We start from the raw sequence: 17,439 nt of genomic DNA on the forward strand, positions 1-17,439 counted from the left end.
AGAAAAGTTATGACCAACCTAGACAGCATATTCAAAAGCAGAGACATTACTTTGCCAACAAAGGTCCATCTAGTCAAGGCTATGGTTTTTTCCAGTAGTCATGCATGGATGTGAGAGTTGGACTGTGAAGAAAGCTGAGCGCCCAAGAATTGATGCTTTGGAACTGTGGTGTTGGAGAAGACTCTTGAGAGTCCCTTGGACTGCAAGGAGATCCAACCAGTCCATCCTAAAGGAGATCAGTCCTGAATATTCATTGGAAGGACTGATGCTGAAGCTGAAACTCCAATACTTTGGCCACCTGATGCGAAGAGCTGACTCATTGGAAAAGACCCTGATGCTGGGAAAGATTGAGGGTGGGTGGAGAAGGGGACAACAGAGGATGAGATGGTTGGATGGCATCACCAACTCAATGGACATGAGTTTGAGTAAACTCCAGAAGTTGGTAATGGACAGGGAGGCCTGGCGTGCTGTAGTCCATGGAGTTGAAAAGACTCAGACATGACTGAGCAACTGAACTGAACTGAAAGATTTGTAGTAGTATATCACTGTAATTTGGATATACATTTCTCTACTGATAATGATACTTATTTGATATCTCTGTGTAACTATGTGTCTGTTCAGATTTTTGCCACTTTAAAAATTGAGCTTTTTTATATTGAATTATAAGAGATATTTGTATATTCTGAATAGTCCTTTATCAGATATATTTTGCAAATATTTTCTCCCAGTCTACAGTTTACCTTTTATAACTTTATAACATGATCATTTGGAGAGAAATTTTAAAATTTTTAATGAGATTGATCAATTTTTACTTTTATCATCTGTGCTTTTTTAGCCCACGGTCAGTCACCAAGATTTTTTTCCTCTGTTTTATAGAAGTTCTATAGTTCTAGCTCTTACATTTAGGTTTATGACCCATTTAGAGTCAGGTTTTGTATTTGGTATGAAGTAAGGGTCAAGGATCCTTTTTTTTTTTTTTGATGGATATTCAGTTGTTCCAGCACTACTTGTTGAAAATATCCTTTCCTCATTGAATTGCTTTGACATTGTTGTCAAAAATCAATTGACCTGGGGAAAGAATAGGGTTGGTTTTTTTTTTTTTTTTAAATATGGTACTGGGACAAGTAAATATACAGGAGCAAAAGAATAAAGTTGGAACTCTACTTCATACATATACAACAACTGAAATTGGAACATACACTTATATGGAAAAATTAAAACTTTAAATCTCCTAGAAGACAACATAGCAATAAATCCTCATTACTTTTGGCTAGGCAATAGTATCATTAGTCATTAAGGAAATGAAAGTCAAGATGCAATAAGATACCACTTCACACCCACTAGAATGACCACAGTAGAAAAAGATGGACAATAACAAGCGCTGGTGAAGTGGAGAAAGAGCTCTTGTGCATTCCTAGTGGAAATGTCAAAGGGGCAACTGCTTTCAAAAACGGTTTGGCAGTTTCTCAACAGGTTAAACACAGAGTTATCATATGACACAGGAATTCTATTCTAGGTTTAGACCCAAGAGAAATGAAAGCATGAAATGTTGTACATGAATGTTAATAGCATTATTCATAATATCCTTCAAAGTGGAAACCGTCCACATGTCCACCAGTGATGAAGAGATAAGTAAAATGGGTATATCCATGCAATGTAATATTATTGGGCAATAAAAAATGAAGTGCTGATACATGCAGCAATATGGATGAGCCTTGAAAGCATTAAATGAAAGAAGTCAGTCACAAAAGATCACATATTATATGATTTGCGTATATCAGATGCCGGAAGAAGCAAATCGATGGAGATGGGAAATAGATTCGTGGTTGCTTAGTGGCATTGAGTGTTTGTGGAGGAGAATTGGGAATGACAGCTAATGGGTATGGAATTTCTTCTAGGGGGGAATGAAAATACTCTATAAATAGATTGCGGTAATGGTTACCCAACTGTGAATACACTGAAAACTATTGAATTATACACTTTGAGTGGGTAAATTATATGATGTGTGAATTATGTCTTCATAAGACTGTTTGAAAAATCAATGTACCACATATACGTGTGAGTCTATTTTGGGGTTCTCTGTTCTGTCACATTGAGCTATTTGTCTTGACCAGTACCACACTGTCTTGAGCACTGTAACTTTATGTATTTGGAAATTAACTAATATAATTTCAACAACTTTTTCTTTTATGAACTTGTTCAGGCTATCATAGGTATTTCTTAGAATCAGTTTATCATTTCCTACAAAAAAGCCAACTGAGTTGTTTTTTTTTTTTGCTGTATGATATTTCTTATATGTGGATTCTAAAAAAATAATACAAATGAATCTATATACAAAACAAAAACAGATTCATAGACAAACAAACTTTAGTTACCAAAGGGGAAAGGGAGGTGAGGAAGAACAATTTAGGAGTATGTAGTTAACAGATACAAACTATATAAAATAAGTAAGCAACAAGAATTCACTGCATAGCATAGGGAATTATACCTAATATCTTGTAATAACCTATGATAGAATATAAACTGCAAAAAAAAAAAAAAACCCAAAACAAATCACTATGCTGTATGCCTGAAACTAACACATTGTAAATCAACTATACTTCAATAAAATTAAAAAAAAAATTTTGCACCTAATTTCTGCCCACTTAGAATGAAACAAATGTTTCTTACCAAAATTTAGCAACTTCTTTCTTCATGAAATGGTTCCCTACTTTTGTATTTTATTAGATTCCAGAGTTCTGAAAGAAAGTGAGCTGGAAAATCTTTGCCAGCTTTGTCATTGATTTAGTGAGGTGTCAGTGCTTTGGGCTTGCCCCATAGCTCAGCTGGTAAAGAATCTGCCTGCAATGCAGGAGACCTGGGTTTGATCCCTGGGGTGGGAAGATCCCCTAGAGAAGGGAAAGGCTACCCACTCCAGTGTTCTGGCCTGGAGAATTCCAAGGACTGTATAGTCCATGGGGTCGCAAAGAGTCGGATATGACTTTCACTTTCAGTGTTTTGAAGTTTCTCATCCTGCCATTTTCCTCCCTTAATACATAAATGGAACAAATATTATTTATTGTCTATATATTAATAAATATGCCACAGAAATATGTTTTTATATTCTTAATAAATACACAGTAGCTTTCTTATAATTTTTCCCATTCTACTACATGAACACATTTTAAATTTCCGCTTTAAATTATAAATTCCCATTCTCTGAGCAACTTTGAATAGAAAATGTTTCCCTTTTTTGGCTTATTTTCATTGAATTCATTTCCAATAGTGGAATTCTCATTAAGAGAGAGTAAATTTTAAATACAGTTTTCAAATATTGGTCTAACCCCATTTAATACCTGAAAGCAGAAGTTATTTCTATTTAAACCATATTTTCTAGTGTGATTAATTGAAGGTTTGTATCTTTTTATAGTAGAATTTTCCTTCTTTCTCATTTTCTGTCTTAATTGATTAGTAATTTTTAAAATTTTATTTATTTTTTATTGAAGGATAATTGCTTTACAGAATTTTGCTGTTTTCTGTCAAGCCTCAACATGAATCACATAGGTATACATATATCCCCTCCCTTTTACAGCTCCCTCCCATCTCCCTCCCCATCCCACCCCTCTAGGTTGATACAGAGCCCCTGTTTGAGTTTCCTGAGCCATACAGCAAATTCCCGTTGGCTCTCTGGCTATCCATTTTGCATATGGTAATGTAAGTTTCCATGTTAGTCTCTCCATACATCTCATGCTCTCCTCCCCTCTCCTCATGTCCATCAGTCTATTCTCGATGTCTGTTTCTCCATTGTCCAACTGAGGTTTTAACTAGAATGGCATTGAACCTATAGATCAGCTTCAGGAAATTCACACCTAATGATGCTGAGTCTTCTGATCTCTGAGGAGCTGTATGTATCTCCACTTATTTTAGTTGTCTTTAATTTCTCTCAGTTTTTGGCATCAAGTCTTGCACAGCTTTTGTCAAATTTATCCCTAAGTATTTCTTATTTTTGATAACACACCATTTTAAAAGAATTATATCAGCAAAAATACTGCCAGTTCAGGCTGAAAGGGACAGAGACAGTAAAAAAATGAAAAGAAGTTTTTGCACTCCTAGAATTCTGCTGGTAGGGAGCAGGCTGATAAAACGGCTCAGCACAAATATGTGCTTCCTTTCATTATTTTGACTAATATTTTTATAGTTGACTAATATTTTATAATTGACCAATTTTTTTTATTGAAGTATAGTTGAATTTACAATGTTGTGTTAATTTCTGATGTACAGCAAAGTGATTCAATTATACATACAGACACACATATATACACATATATGTGTATATACACATTCTTTTAATATGTTCTTTTATATTATGGTTTATCATGGGATAGTGAATATAGATCTCTGTACTATACAGCAGTACCTTGCTGTTTATCCATCCTATATGTAATAGCTTACATCTGCTAACCCCAACCTCCCACTCCACCCCTCCCTCTTGGCAACCACAAGTCTGTTCGCTATGTCCGTGAGTCTGTTGCTGTTTCATAAATAGGTTCATTTTTGTTATATTTTAGATTCCACACATAGGTGACATGGTATTTGTTTCTCTGACTTACTTCACTTAGTATAGTATCATAATCTCTAGTTGCATCAATGTTGCTGCATATAGCATTGTTTTGTTCTTTCTTACGGCTGAGTAGTATTCCACTGTGTGTATATCTTACATCTTTATCCATTCATCTGTTGATGGACATTTAGATCGCTTCCATGTCTTGGCTATTGTGAACAGTGCTGCTGTGAACATTGGGCTGCATGTATCTTTTTGAGTTATAGTTTAGTTTGGATATATGCCCAGAAGTAAGATTGCTGGCTCATAGTGTAATTCTATTTTTAGTTTTCTGAACAAACTCTATCCTGTTTTCCATAGTGGCTGTACCAGCTTACATTCCCACCAACAGTGTAGAGGGATCAGGAAGGGTAGATTCTTGACATCTAGTTGGAGAAAGTGTGGCAACACTTTCACCTGAAGTTTATTTGGAAAAAGTAGAAAATGATCGTAGTGAACTGGGTATTTGGGCTAAGGAGATTTCCACCCAGATTGTTGAAGGTGCCCCCTGGTTTCTTGCTGCTTTTAGCAAAATGCTAGAGGAGAGAGATAAGCTAAAGGAAAGACTTTTTAAACAGGAGAGATAGGACTTGCTGTTTATGAAGATCCCCACCTCTCCAGATAGGAAATAATGTTAAAATTTTTTAAGAAATAAATTCTGAGCAAAGATCCAGGAATCTCTCAGGAAATCATGGTCTAAAGATGAAGCTGAGGGATTTCCCTGGTGGCCCAACAGTCAAGACTCCACACTCCCAGTGCAGGATGCCTGGGTTTAAACCCTGGTCAGGGAATTAGATCCTACATACTGCAACTAAGACCTGGTGCAGCTACATAAAAATAAAATAAAATAAAATAAATAAATTTTAAAGTCTGAAGCTGAAGGGAGGTATGACCATGAAACCCTTTGTTAACACTTCAGGAAGGTCAAAGGTGGTGCCTGAAAGTACTATTCTGTCACACTGTACCTCTAAAGACTTTAAGGGTGTGACTCACCAGAAATGTCACGAGTGGGACAAGATTCTGGAAGAGGTGACAGGTGACGCCAAGAGGGATGTATGGAATGCTAAGAATTTACAGGAACTGCCAAGAGAGTAGAGTTTGTGGCTGAGAACATGGACTGCTGTTTAAATCCTAGTCCTGCCACTTACTGGCTACGGGAAACTGGGACATGATATTTGTCTTTGCCCCTTGATTTTCCTCAGCAGTAAGATGGGGATCATGGTACATCCAGCAGAGACTTGCTGTGGGGTTTAATTGGCTTAACACATGTAGGCACCGAGACGCATGCCTGATACATGTGGGAGTGCAGGCTAAGTCACTTCAGGCAGGTCTGACTCTCTGTCACCCTATGGCTATAGTCCCCTAGGCTCCTCTGTCCATAGAGACTGTGACAAGTGAGTGAGTTATTGTAAGATGTAATGGAAAAACCTGAACTTTTTGGCCTGCCCAATATTTAGGGAAGGAGAAGTGAAAAGCTGTACTTCTTACAGCAAAGCTGAATGTGGCCTAAATTATAATTTGGGACAAAAGACACTATAGCCTTAATATATTGTCAGAGGCTATAGAGGCTCTCCCAAGGTGTTTAGACATGGCAAAGACCCAGGGGCAATGTGAGAGTGGGTCCTTGAGCTGTTAATTTGCAAGTGGCAAACCAGTGACACAAAGAGGTAAAAAGTGGAAAGGAGAGAGAGAGAGATTTGCTATGGTCTAAGAACACTTAGCATCAGATAATCAGAGCTAGAAGAGATCTTTATGAATTTGTCCAATAGCATAGATTTTGTCAGAGGAAGACGCTCGGAGAGGAAACCACACAGCTACTAATGGCAGAATTCGACCCAGCGCTGAGAAACCCACAGTTTCCTGGTGCCTCCAATACAGAGTGGGCATCAGGACCACCACCCTCTCTGTACCAGTCTGGGCAGGGCCTAGTCAAAAATGACTGGTACTCATTGTAAGAGAAGGGCTGAAATAAAAATAAATGTTAATTCTATTTTTTACACTTTTAACTATCATCTATTAAACACTTGCTACATGCTAATCACAACTGCCTGAGGAGAAACCATTTTTGACCAAGAAAAATTTTTACAGTTTCATATAGATCAACCTAATACATTATTTATCAACCTAATACATTATTTAATTATGATGAAACACTATAAAGTGTTTACTATTATTAGCCTGATTTTATAGATGAGACAGAGGCACAGAGAGATTGACTTATCCAAGGTCACACAGCTGGTAAGTGATGGAGCCAGTTTACAATTTCAGGAGGCCTGATTTCAGAGCCCATGCTGTGAACCCCTTTTCCAGACACCAATATGAATGTGCCCACAGTCTCAGGGGGCTGGTCGGGCACCTGGGCCCTACCCTGACCCCCTGGAGTTAGGAAACAAGCTTCCCTTGGGGAATTAAATCAGCCCAACCTCCTGGGGCCTATTCAGAAAAAGCACACGCTGGCCCAGCCTTGTGATCTCATGCCGGCAGGGTTTTGAGACAATGGAACAACTTTCAGCACCAGGCGTCACCGTGGAGACAATGTGCTTCTCCAAACACCAACCCCCAGAATAACAAACACGGCTGACTTCCACAGCATCGAAGTCTAAATATTGAAGTGGAGCATCTGTGCCTTGCCACGTGTGGTGATTTTTTAGTGGAAAAAAGTTGGCAGTTCCTATTGTCTTGGATTCCCCAGGGGGAAGATCTGAAGCTGTTTCTCTAGCTCTGCAAGACTTCTGCTGCCTCTCTAGAGACCCCAGTCTGAAAGAGGGCCTGTTTGATGTAAGCCAGGCTGGGGAACCCCTCCACATTCCATTGTGATCCTTACTGACCTAGAGCAAAATAAAAAAGTCAGGACAATATGGAGAATTTTTCCTAAAGCTAGAAGTCATCAAGTTGCAGAACCCTATGTATGCTGCTCAGCATTCTTTTTGTGACTCTTGTACTCTGCAACTTTATCCATTTCTCTGCACTCACTGGCTGCCTCCTCTTGTGTGTACCCTGCATCCCACAGGCGCTCATCATGGCTTTTCCAGTCCCATCTCTGCTTCATGACTTCAGTCTCCACTGCTCACTGCCTCGTCCTCTCAATATTTCTTTGCTCACAGTTTCTAGAGAGAATCTGATTAACTTCATGCTTCTTTTACACCAGACCATGTCTGGCCTTTGGGCCAGATGGCTAACACTGGTTCAATCAGCTGGCATGGCCCAAAACACAATTGCTCTTTGAGCAGGTAGCAATAGTAGGCCAGTTCCCCTTGAAAAGGGCTTAAAGAGTAGGTTTAATGATTGATATGGCTGGCATGAAGTCCAGTTTGGAGATTTCACACCAAAGTTGAATTTGCAATTCTCCACTTAGAAAGGTTTTGGAGTCATGGAATGGGAAGGTCCACCTGAAACATACTAGGGACTCCAGAGCATTCTGGCTCTGGGAGATGTAGCCAGGGGAGGACTCACACCAAATGGTCAGGATTTAACCCAAGAGGGTGGTTGCTGAGACAGAAAGGAAGACACAGATTCAGACATAATTTGGAAGAAAATGAATAAGTGTTGGTGAAAAATTGGGTATCGGGAACAAACAAGAGGGTAGACAGATGGTAGCATCAGTCACTGAGCCAGAACATAGGAGAACATAGTTTGGGGAGATGAAGGAGAAATGGTCAGAAATGACTTGCTGAGATGGGAGACATCCTGCTGGGTTTACCAACAGGAAGCTGGCTGTTCAAGTGTAAAGTTTAGAAGAGAAGTCTGAGGGAGGTACTTCAGCATGTTGGTGGTTCAAACCATGGAGAGGATGATTTCACCCTGGGGGAAGTGGAGTGCATAACTGATGCTTGACAAACATTTGTTGGAGAAATGAATGAGCTGGCTGTGTCTTGGGATCTACTCATGTTTCACTCCTTTCCAGGTGACAGAGTAACTCACGGAGACCTTGCACTGGAAAAGCAAAATGGTGAATGGAAAGAACGTGGGCTTTGAAGGCAACACCAAGTTTAATGGCAGATTGAAACTTACTAGTTGTGTGCCTTTGGGCTTCATCCTTAACCTCTTATAGCTTTAGTTTCTTCATCTCAAAATGGGTATAATGATTATTACCTCATCAGGCTGTTGAGAGGATTAAATAAGACAGCAACATTAGGGCTTCGAGCACAGGTTTTGGTACATATAATTGGCACTCAACAGAGGTTTCAGACTCCTGCCTCCCCCAAAGGAAGCTTTGAAATACCAAAGACCATGCTGCTGCTGCTAAGTCGCTTCGGTCATGTCCGACCCTGTGCGACCCCATAGACGGCAGCCCACCTAACAGAGATTCCGAGGATGTCATTCCCTTAGCCAGTGGTGTCTCAAAAACACCCACTGATAATCTAAATAATCTCATTTGGAGCTAATGTTAGGAGCCTACAACTGGACTTTTCTGGTGGTACAGTGGTTAAGAATTCGCCTGCCAGTGCAGGGGACACAGGTTCAATCCCTGGTCTGGGAAGATCCTAAGCCCATGCGCCATAACTACTTCACACCTGTGCTCCACAACAAGAGAAGCCACCACAGGGAGAAGCCTGGGCACCGCAGCACAGAGTAGCCCCTGCTTGCTGTAGCTGGAGAAAACCCGTCCACAGCAACAGAGACCCAGTACAACCCAAAATAAATAAGTAACTTTGAAAAAAGAAATTTTTAATTAAAGAAGAGTCTACATCTGAGGCCTGGATCAAAGAGCCCTCCTGCTCCCCACTCCTGCCTCCTGCATGGGTCCTCTGTGACAGGCCATGCCCGCTCACGTGCTCACACTCTCCTGTGGACGCTTCCCACTTTGAGGACTCCCACAGGATCTCCCCCGTCCCCAGCCCCAGGGAGCCTTCCTCATGCTGCCAGCAGCTGTCCAGGCCCTTGTCACACTCCAGCGTGTGTGCCCAGTTTCCTAGTCACTGACAGCTTCCCCTGAGCCGAGAGCTCCCATTCTGGCCCACATATCAGGCCTACACAGGAAAGGGTGTTCCCTTCATTTAACATCAAATATTCAGTGCTTGAACATTAATTTATTTCAAGTTATACGATTTTTTTCAAAGAAAGTTATAGAACCTTGTTGGGAGAAATAGAGCAAGATCAATGGCAAGCCCACCCATACCAGGTTAGAAGATTAAAAATAGGAAGGCAACACTTTTCCTTGAATTTCTATATAGATTTAGTGCACTACCTATTAACGCTCCCAAAGGATAATTTACAAGAGCTTGAGACCTAGACAACATATTAAAAAGGAGAGACATTACTTTGCCAACAAAGGTGCGTCTAGTCAAGGCTATGGTTTTTCCAGTAGTCATGTATGGATGTGAGAGTTGGACTGTGAAGAAAGCTGAGTGCCGAAGAATTGATGCTTTTGAACTGTGGTGTTGGAGAAGACTGTTGAGAGTCCCTTGGACTGCAAGGAGATCCAACCAGTCCATCCTAAAGGAGGTCAGTCCTGAGTGTTCACTGGAAGAAGTTGAAGTTGAAACTCCAATACTTTGGCCACCTGATGCGAAGAGCCGACTCATTGGAAAAGACCCTGATGCTGGGAAAGATTGAAGGTGGGAGGAGAGGGGGATGACAGAGGATGAGATGGTTGGATGGCATCACCGACTCAATGGACATGAGTTTGGGTAAACTCTGGGGATTGGTGATGGACAGGGAGGCCTGGTGTGCTGCAGTCCATGGGGTCGCAGAGTCGGACATGACTGAGCAACTGAACTGAGAAATGAATAGTGATATTCAGTTACTGAGATTAAATGGTTAAAAGGACTGAAGCCTCTTTTTAAAGGGTATGGTAGTAAATTTAACTTACCAGATTTCATAACATATTACAAAGAGACAATTATCCAAACCATATGGTAACAATGGGAAAAAAATATCAGTGGAAGGGATTAAACGATCCAAAATTAATTCAGTATATAGTAAAACTAGAAATAATCCAACAGTGAAGAAAGTATTTGCCATATAATAAATGTGTGGGAAAGAACTATAATTAATACAGAGTAAAGTTATACCTTATACTATTTTCTGAAATAAAGTGCAGACTACATTTTGTGCACATCTGAAAAACAGTCCATAAAGACAAGAAGGTATAATTCCACATTTATCATATTGGAAGAGAACCCATCACTGAAGACAACAAAGATTTTCAAGTTAAAAAATAGGAACATTTTATTAAAGAAAATATAGACAATTAATTGCAAGAGGAAAATAGCCTGGAAAAGATAAACCACTGATACATCTAAAATATATTAATTTTTGCTTTTTCACAAAAAGTTAAAATCGTGCCCAGATTCTAATCAGTAAGCAACGAAAGAGATGAGCACACAGTTTACACAGGAAGTACAGATGGTAAATCAAAACATGAAAAAGTACATAACTCTACCAGAAATGAGAGAAATGCAAGCAATCAGCTATGAGCTATCAGCACATGCTTATCAAACTAATCAAAATACAGTGGCAAAACCCTGTGTTGGTAGAGCCAGGAAACAGGCCAGATAGTGTAGAGACCTTCAGGGCAGGGACTCTGCAGCCACGTTGCTGTAACACCAACTCCTCCATGGGCCACTTCTGAGACCTTCCACGAGTGACTTCACCTCTCTGTGCCTTGGTTTCCTCATCTGTCAAATGAGATTTTGTCGTTGTTTAGTCACTAAGTCATGTCTGACTCTTTTGTGACCCCATGGACAGTAGCCCACCAGGCTCCTCTGTCCATAGGATTTCCCAGGCAAGAATACTGCAGTGGGTTGCCATTTCCTTCTCTAGGGGATCTTCCCCACCCAGGGATCGAACCCAAATCTTCTGCATTGGCAAGTGGATTCTTTAACACTGAGCCACCAGAGAAGCCAATGTATGTATAAGGAGCTTGGAACAGCGCCTGGCACATGGTAAGAATTGTATACAGGTTACAGTTATTATCTATAGATGGGGTGCCTTTCCCAGCAAGTTCTCTCAGTTGTGGTAGAAAGGGCATGGACTCTGGAGCCAAAAAGATCATTCATTCAACAGCTATTTACTAAATGCCAGATTCAGGTGCAAATCTCAGTTCCATTAATTATGAGTATTGATGGATTAATTTTGGCTTTACCGGGTCTTCACTGTGGCACACAGGCTCTTTGTTGTACGCCAGCTTTCTCTAGTTGAAGCAAACGGGCTATTCTCTAGCTGGGGCAGTTTCTCTTATAGAGGAACGCGGGCTTGGTCATTGTGGTGTATGGCCTTAATTGCCCCCATGGCATGTGGAATCTTGGTTCCAGGATCAGGGATCAAACCAGTGGCCCCTGAATTGGCAGGCAGATTCTTAACCACTAGACCACTAGGAAAGTTCTCCATTAATTATTAGTGATGTCACATTGTGAAAATCACTTAGGAATGTTGAATCTCAGTTTCTTCCATCTGTAAAATGGAGTAACAAAATCTGCTGCTTAGTCTGGCTTTAGGGGAATGACATATTGCATAAGAAAGTAGATAAGATGGGGCTTGGCATGTAGAATTCCTTAATCCATCCTTAATTCCTCACTTCTCCCCCTAGAACTTCAGTCCAGCCCCTATCTATGGTCATGGAGTTTGCTCTCAGCTACCTGCCAGTTAGACTAGATTAAGATCTTCAGATGGCCCCAAATACATGAATCAGAATAACAGCACCAAGCCATAAAATTTGGTGTTTTGATGTGCCATAAAGCCTCCTTGTATGCTGCAAATGCAATCGGTTGTTGCTGTATTTACTCTCCCATTCTTGCTTGCTTTTTTGGTTCCCCCGTTTACTACTGGCCTTTTTCCAGTAGTTTAGCCAGCCTGGTGGGTGATCTCAGACCACTGCCAAACCTTCCCCATGACACAGGGGCCATAAAGACTTCAGATTTCTCCCTCCTCAGGACTATTTACATTCCCCCCCTCCCCACTTGGGGAGCAAGAACTCCTGGAGACTGAAAGCTGGCACCGAAACGGCACTCAGTAAATATTTGTGGAATGCAAGAATGAATGGATACATGAAAACTCTGCATGATAGAATTTCAGCTGTGATGGGAGACGGGAGAGAGGGCTGTCTTTAATGCAGAGACAGTGACCAGAATTCCTCAGATTGCCCTATGTGGGTAGAGGGTCGATGCTGAAAATGTTTAACACACAGAGCAGCGTAAGTACTGACCATGCACCGGCAGACCCCTGCTGGGGTTAAGCATCACCTCTCTGCTTGTGGGCTACTAGAGGCCCCGGGCTTCCAAAGGGAAGGGCTGAGGAGAGGGTGGGAGGTCTAGGGCCTTCCAGCAGCTGGTATTCACCGACAGGTATAAAAGTACTTTGGGCTTCCCAGGTGGCTCAGTGGTACAGAATCCACCTGCCAATGCAGGAGACATGGGTTCATTCCCTAGGTTGGGAAGATCCCCTGGTGGATGAAATGGTAACCCACTTCAGTATTCTTGCCTGGAAAGTCCCATGGACAGAAGAGCCTGGTGGGCGATAGTCCATGGGTTTGCAAAAGAGTAGGACACAACTTAGCGATTAAACAGCAAATAAAAGTACTTCAGTGTCCCAATAACCAACACGCTGTATCACACACACATGGATAGAACCCAGGCTCATGTAGAAGGCTGTATAGTAATCAAGAGACTTCAGCCACCCACTTCCATGGGCCCCCGTTTCCCATCTATAAAAGAAAAGTCAGACTTTTTGTCACATTTATTTATCTGGCTGCATTGGGTCCTAGCTGTGGCACTTGGGATCTTCACTGTGGCATGAATGACCTTTCCTTGCAGCTTGTGGGCTCTAGAGCACGTGGGCTCAGTACTTGCAGAGCACAGGCTTAGTTGCCCTGAGGCAAATGGGATCTTAGTTCCCCACCCAAGGATTGAATCCACATCTCCAGCCTTGGAAGGTGGATTCTGAACCTCTGGACCACGAGGAAAGTCTCAAAGTCAGACTTTCTAACCTTTCTGATCCACTCCCCTCTGATGGCCTTGATTTCAAAACCAATTTGTAAAAGGCCGTGGTATAATAGAGAAAAACGGATGCTCTGAGGCTGAAAAACCCAGTTCAAATCCCAGCTGTTACTTACTATGTGACCTGGGTCAAAATCAATGAAATTTTCTGAACCTTCACTTTTCATTAATTCAACCAGTATTTACTGAGCACTTTTTCTGTACCCCATTGTGAGGACACTCTGGTGAACAAGACCTGGTCTTTGCCATCATGAAACTCACTGTCTGCTTAAGGCTCCTTGGATGCAAGTGACAGAAACCAACTCAAGCCAGCTTATGCAAAGCCAGAATATGTTATAAGGATGTAGGAGAGTCTGGGGACCAGAGGGTAGGAAGCACCACCAACCACACTATTGCTCCCAGCATACCTGCTGCATTATTGGTCCTATGTCTCCTCCAAGACCTGATTCCTGTAAGCCTCAGTTAATATGACATTCCAATTCCAAACCTCTCGAAGAATCTGATCATCACAGCTTGGGTCATGTGTCCACTCTCAGTCCGATCTTCTGTGACAGTGGGGCTGGGCCAGTCAATACAAACATAGCCTCAGGGACTCGCTCATACGGATGGCGGAGGGGTCCAAGTCCCAAAGAAAGAGGGGCTTGTGGATCCTGGAGTCTACTCCACAGCCTCATAGGGTGGTTGTGAAATTAAATGAAATTCCATGGAAAGTGGCCTGTGTACAGCCAGGGCATGGACACAGCGCTGCGACACCTGGCCCTGGTCATAGCTGGTGCTTAACTGCGAGGAATTACTGATAATGATAATATCTTTCATGTCTCTGGCTGCTTTGTGTTCATTTTCTTGGTGACTGCTTCCCTTTGCTTTGATCTCAGACCCCACCTGACTGAGCTGGCTCATAAGTTAGCTGGTCACACATGGGGCCCAGGCTGACCCTACCCACAGCTCAACATTTGGCCCACACACCTGGTGGGTACCTGAGATGCTAAATGAATGAATGAGTGAGTAAGTGACTGTTCTCCCACCCAGCCCTCAGTGGTCCAGGAGGGGCAGATGGATGGCTGAGGCAAGTGGGCAGTGCGGGGGATGGGGGAGGTGTCTTTGGAATTTGTCTCCTTTCCACCCAGTCTTTGTTGGAGGACCTTTCTTTCTCCCTATGCTTAGTAGTATCCTTAGGACCAGGAGTTCAGCTCCTCTTAGGAATTCTAGGAGGGATCAAGGGCTGGGTTCAGGTCTTGCCCCCCCAAGTCTAATTTGTGGAATTACATGGAACCCCTGACTTCACCTCTCGTTACTGAAAGCATTACCTCTTGTTACTGACTTCACCTCTCATTGGGCCTCAGTTTCCCCAGGGGCAAAATGTATGGTTGGGGATGTAAGGACTGGCTGAGGTTGGAGATGAGAAATGGCTTCCCTGAAGCCAGCCTGGAAGGGAAGATTGGAGACGCCTTCCTCCCAGCTGCTCCGTGCCCTCAGGAGCACCTCAGCCGCTGGCCCATGACGGATGACTTCACCGGCTGTGTGGCTGAAACCCGAGCCCTCTTGCTAGGAGCTGAGCAGGAAGTTTTTTTCCTGCTGTGGGAGCTTTTGTTCTACTAGCCTTGATCGTTGGGCAGAGGAATTTCCAGCCGGCTGACGTCAGCCCAAACTCTGGCCAAGCCCCTCAGACCTGCAGGGGGCCTGAGGAGGGGCCGTGGGCAGGTCAGAAGGTGCAGAGCTTCAGGCACCAGGAGGCCTCCCTCCTCTCTTCAGAAGCGTTGACTGGGGTCGGCTCCCCATCCATCACTCAGGAGGAAAGCCTAGGAAAGCTCATTCACCCTGAGAGTAGATAGAAAGGTGGGTGAACAGTAGATTCTATTTCTGGTCCAACTGCTTACTGCTAGCTCAGTGCCTTGGACTAGGCACTTGACTTCATTGGCACTCAACTGCCTCATCTATAAAATGGGAATAATACTCCCTCAGACCCCCTGGTAAAGAAGAAAGAAGAAAATCGCTCAGTTGTGTCCAACTCGGTGACCCCATGGACTGTAGCTTACCAAGCTCCTCTGTCCATGGGATTTTCCAGGCAAGAGTACTGGAGTGGGTTGCCATTTCCTTCTCCAGAGGATGTTCCAGACACAGGAATCGAACCCAGGTCTCCTGCATTGTAGGCAGACACATTATCATCTGAGCCACCAGCGAAGACCCCCTGGTAGTGGGTATTAAATGTAAAGCATTTAAAAATAAATGCTCAGTAAAGATGAGCGACAATTTTTATTATTATCTCTCCAGTGGAGAGGAAAGGAGATGCCATGTGGGGGCACCTAGTAAAGGGGCCAGTTCAAAAACAGAGGCTCCCTTTGCTAAAAGAGCAGCAGGCTTTTCTGCTGTGTGAATCCAGCTGTGGCGTTCCTTCCCAGCATCTCAAGCATCTGCAAAGGTGACTGCATTCATTTTCACAACAAAAGTGAATTGTCCCATAGTTCTAGAGGCTAGAAGTCCGAAACCCAAGTGTCAGCAGAGTTGGTTCTGGGGGCTGGGAGGGAAGGATTGTCCCAGGCCTCTTTGCTTGGTGTGTGGTTGGCTGTCTTTCCTCTGTATCTCTTCACCTAGTCTTCTCTCTGTGTGTATCTATGTCCAGATCTCCTTTTATTAGGACACCAGTCATATCAGACTACTGCCCACCCTCAAAGACCTCATTTTAATGATTACCTCTGCAAGGTCTCCATCTCTGGATAGGGTCACATTCTGAGGTACTGGGGATTTGGACTTCAGCATATGGATTTTGGGGGTGTACAGTTCAACCCCAAAGAATGACCTAGGGGGAAAACATGCCGCTTAACTGAAAGGTGGTTTTCATATCTTTCCACACCAGAAGGGATGAGAGAATTTGGAGCAGAAAGGCCTTCTTGAAGTCTGTCAAACCCTCCCTGGGACATGGCTATTAATTCTAGTACTGTCAAGCCTTAATAGCATCAGAACCTTGTTGTGGAGCCCAGATGATTAAGTTACTTATTTTCTACTCTAAACTTCCTGCTCTCCATTCCGAATTTCATCTGCCAAAATTCAGTGTGGAATCCAATATTCGCTCTGCCATCCAAGAAAGCTCTGCCATCCTCACTTCCCTTGGCAATAGAGTTGGGTAAAAGGAACACTGACTAGGGAGTTGATGGACCTCGATTCTAGTTTATGTGCTTGCGGTGTGACCTTGGGCATGTGACCTCCCCTCTCTGAGCCCCACTCTCCTCAGCTGTGAAATTGTGTGTGTGTTCATGCAGATATAGGCAGCTGGAGGCAGAGGGGTCAGACTGCGACTGTGAACGGGACTAAGTGAAAGTGAAGTTGCTCTCTGCGGCCCCATGGACTGTAGCCCACCAGGCTCCTCTGTCCATGGGATTTCCCAGGCAAGAATACTGGAGTGGGTTGCCATTTCCTTCTCCAGGGGATCTTCCCAACCCAGGGGTCAAACCCGGGTCTCCCGCATTGCGGGCAGATGCTTTACCATCTGAGCCACCAGGGAAGCCCGACTTAGCTATGGGATACCGTCGTAACTGGGGCTGCTGTGGGACAAAGCTGGCACGTCTTCCTTGAGCGTCAGTTTAACATAGACTGTGACTTTAAAACTCCAGAACACACAAGTGTATCACAGAGGAGCATGCAAAGCCATGTGGATTTTTAACTATAAGGCTTTAGAAAAACTAGAGAAACTCTTGGCTTGTGACTGTTTTTCTGTGTTCCACTTTGACCCCTAACACCTGGGGTAGGAGCTCTTTCCCATGTGCCAATAGGGGTCCTTCATGGGAAAAATTTGAGATTCTTTGCACAAGGTGTTGGCAAAAATGTTCCAACTTAGAGTCCATGTGTTTTTGGGTCTGAACTCATGCGAGCACGCTGAGAACCCCAGGGCATCTTTCGTTCATGGCCTAGTTTGAGCTGCCTCTCCAC

General features: G+C 43.0%; 1 protein-coding gene across 22 annotated transcripts in view; it reads left to right on the forward strand.

The window, feature by feature from the left end:
* Positions 1–17,439, forward strand: part of LOC129620936 (uncharacterized) — a 97,746-nt gene that overhangs the window by 41,377 nt on the left and 38,930 nt on the right. For 3 of the 22 annotated variants that reach the window (XR_008698907.1, XR_008698901.1, XR_008698904.1), the window contains exons 4-5: positions 8,484–8,528; positions 11,345–11,466. The exons of 15 other annotated variants lie outside the window; for them this stretch is intronic. Coding sequence is in view for 2 of the 7 variants with exons in the window: in XM_055536802.1 (XP_055392777.1) it covers positions 8,484–8,528 (45 nt within the window). In the remaining 5 variants the exon portion in view is untranslated. Of the gene's footprint in view, positions 1–8,483; positions 8,529–11,344; positions 11,467–17,439 lie in introns of those variants that run through there. 4 more of the 22 variants (XR_008698911.1, XR_008698905.1, XM_055536802.1 and 1 more) reach the window with 2 other exon arrangements.

The sequence above is a fragment of the Bubalus kerabau genome, chromosome 10, assembly GCF_029407905.1.
Source record: "Bubalus kerabau isolate K-KA32 ecotype Philippines breed swamp buffalo chromosome 10, PCC_UOA_SB_1v2, whole genome shotgun sequence".
Lineage (NCBI taxonomy): Eukaryota > Metazoa > Chordata > Mammalia > Artiodactyla > Bovidae > Bubalus > Bubalus kerabau.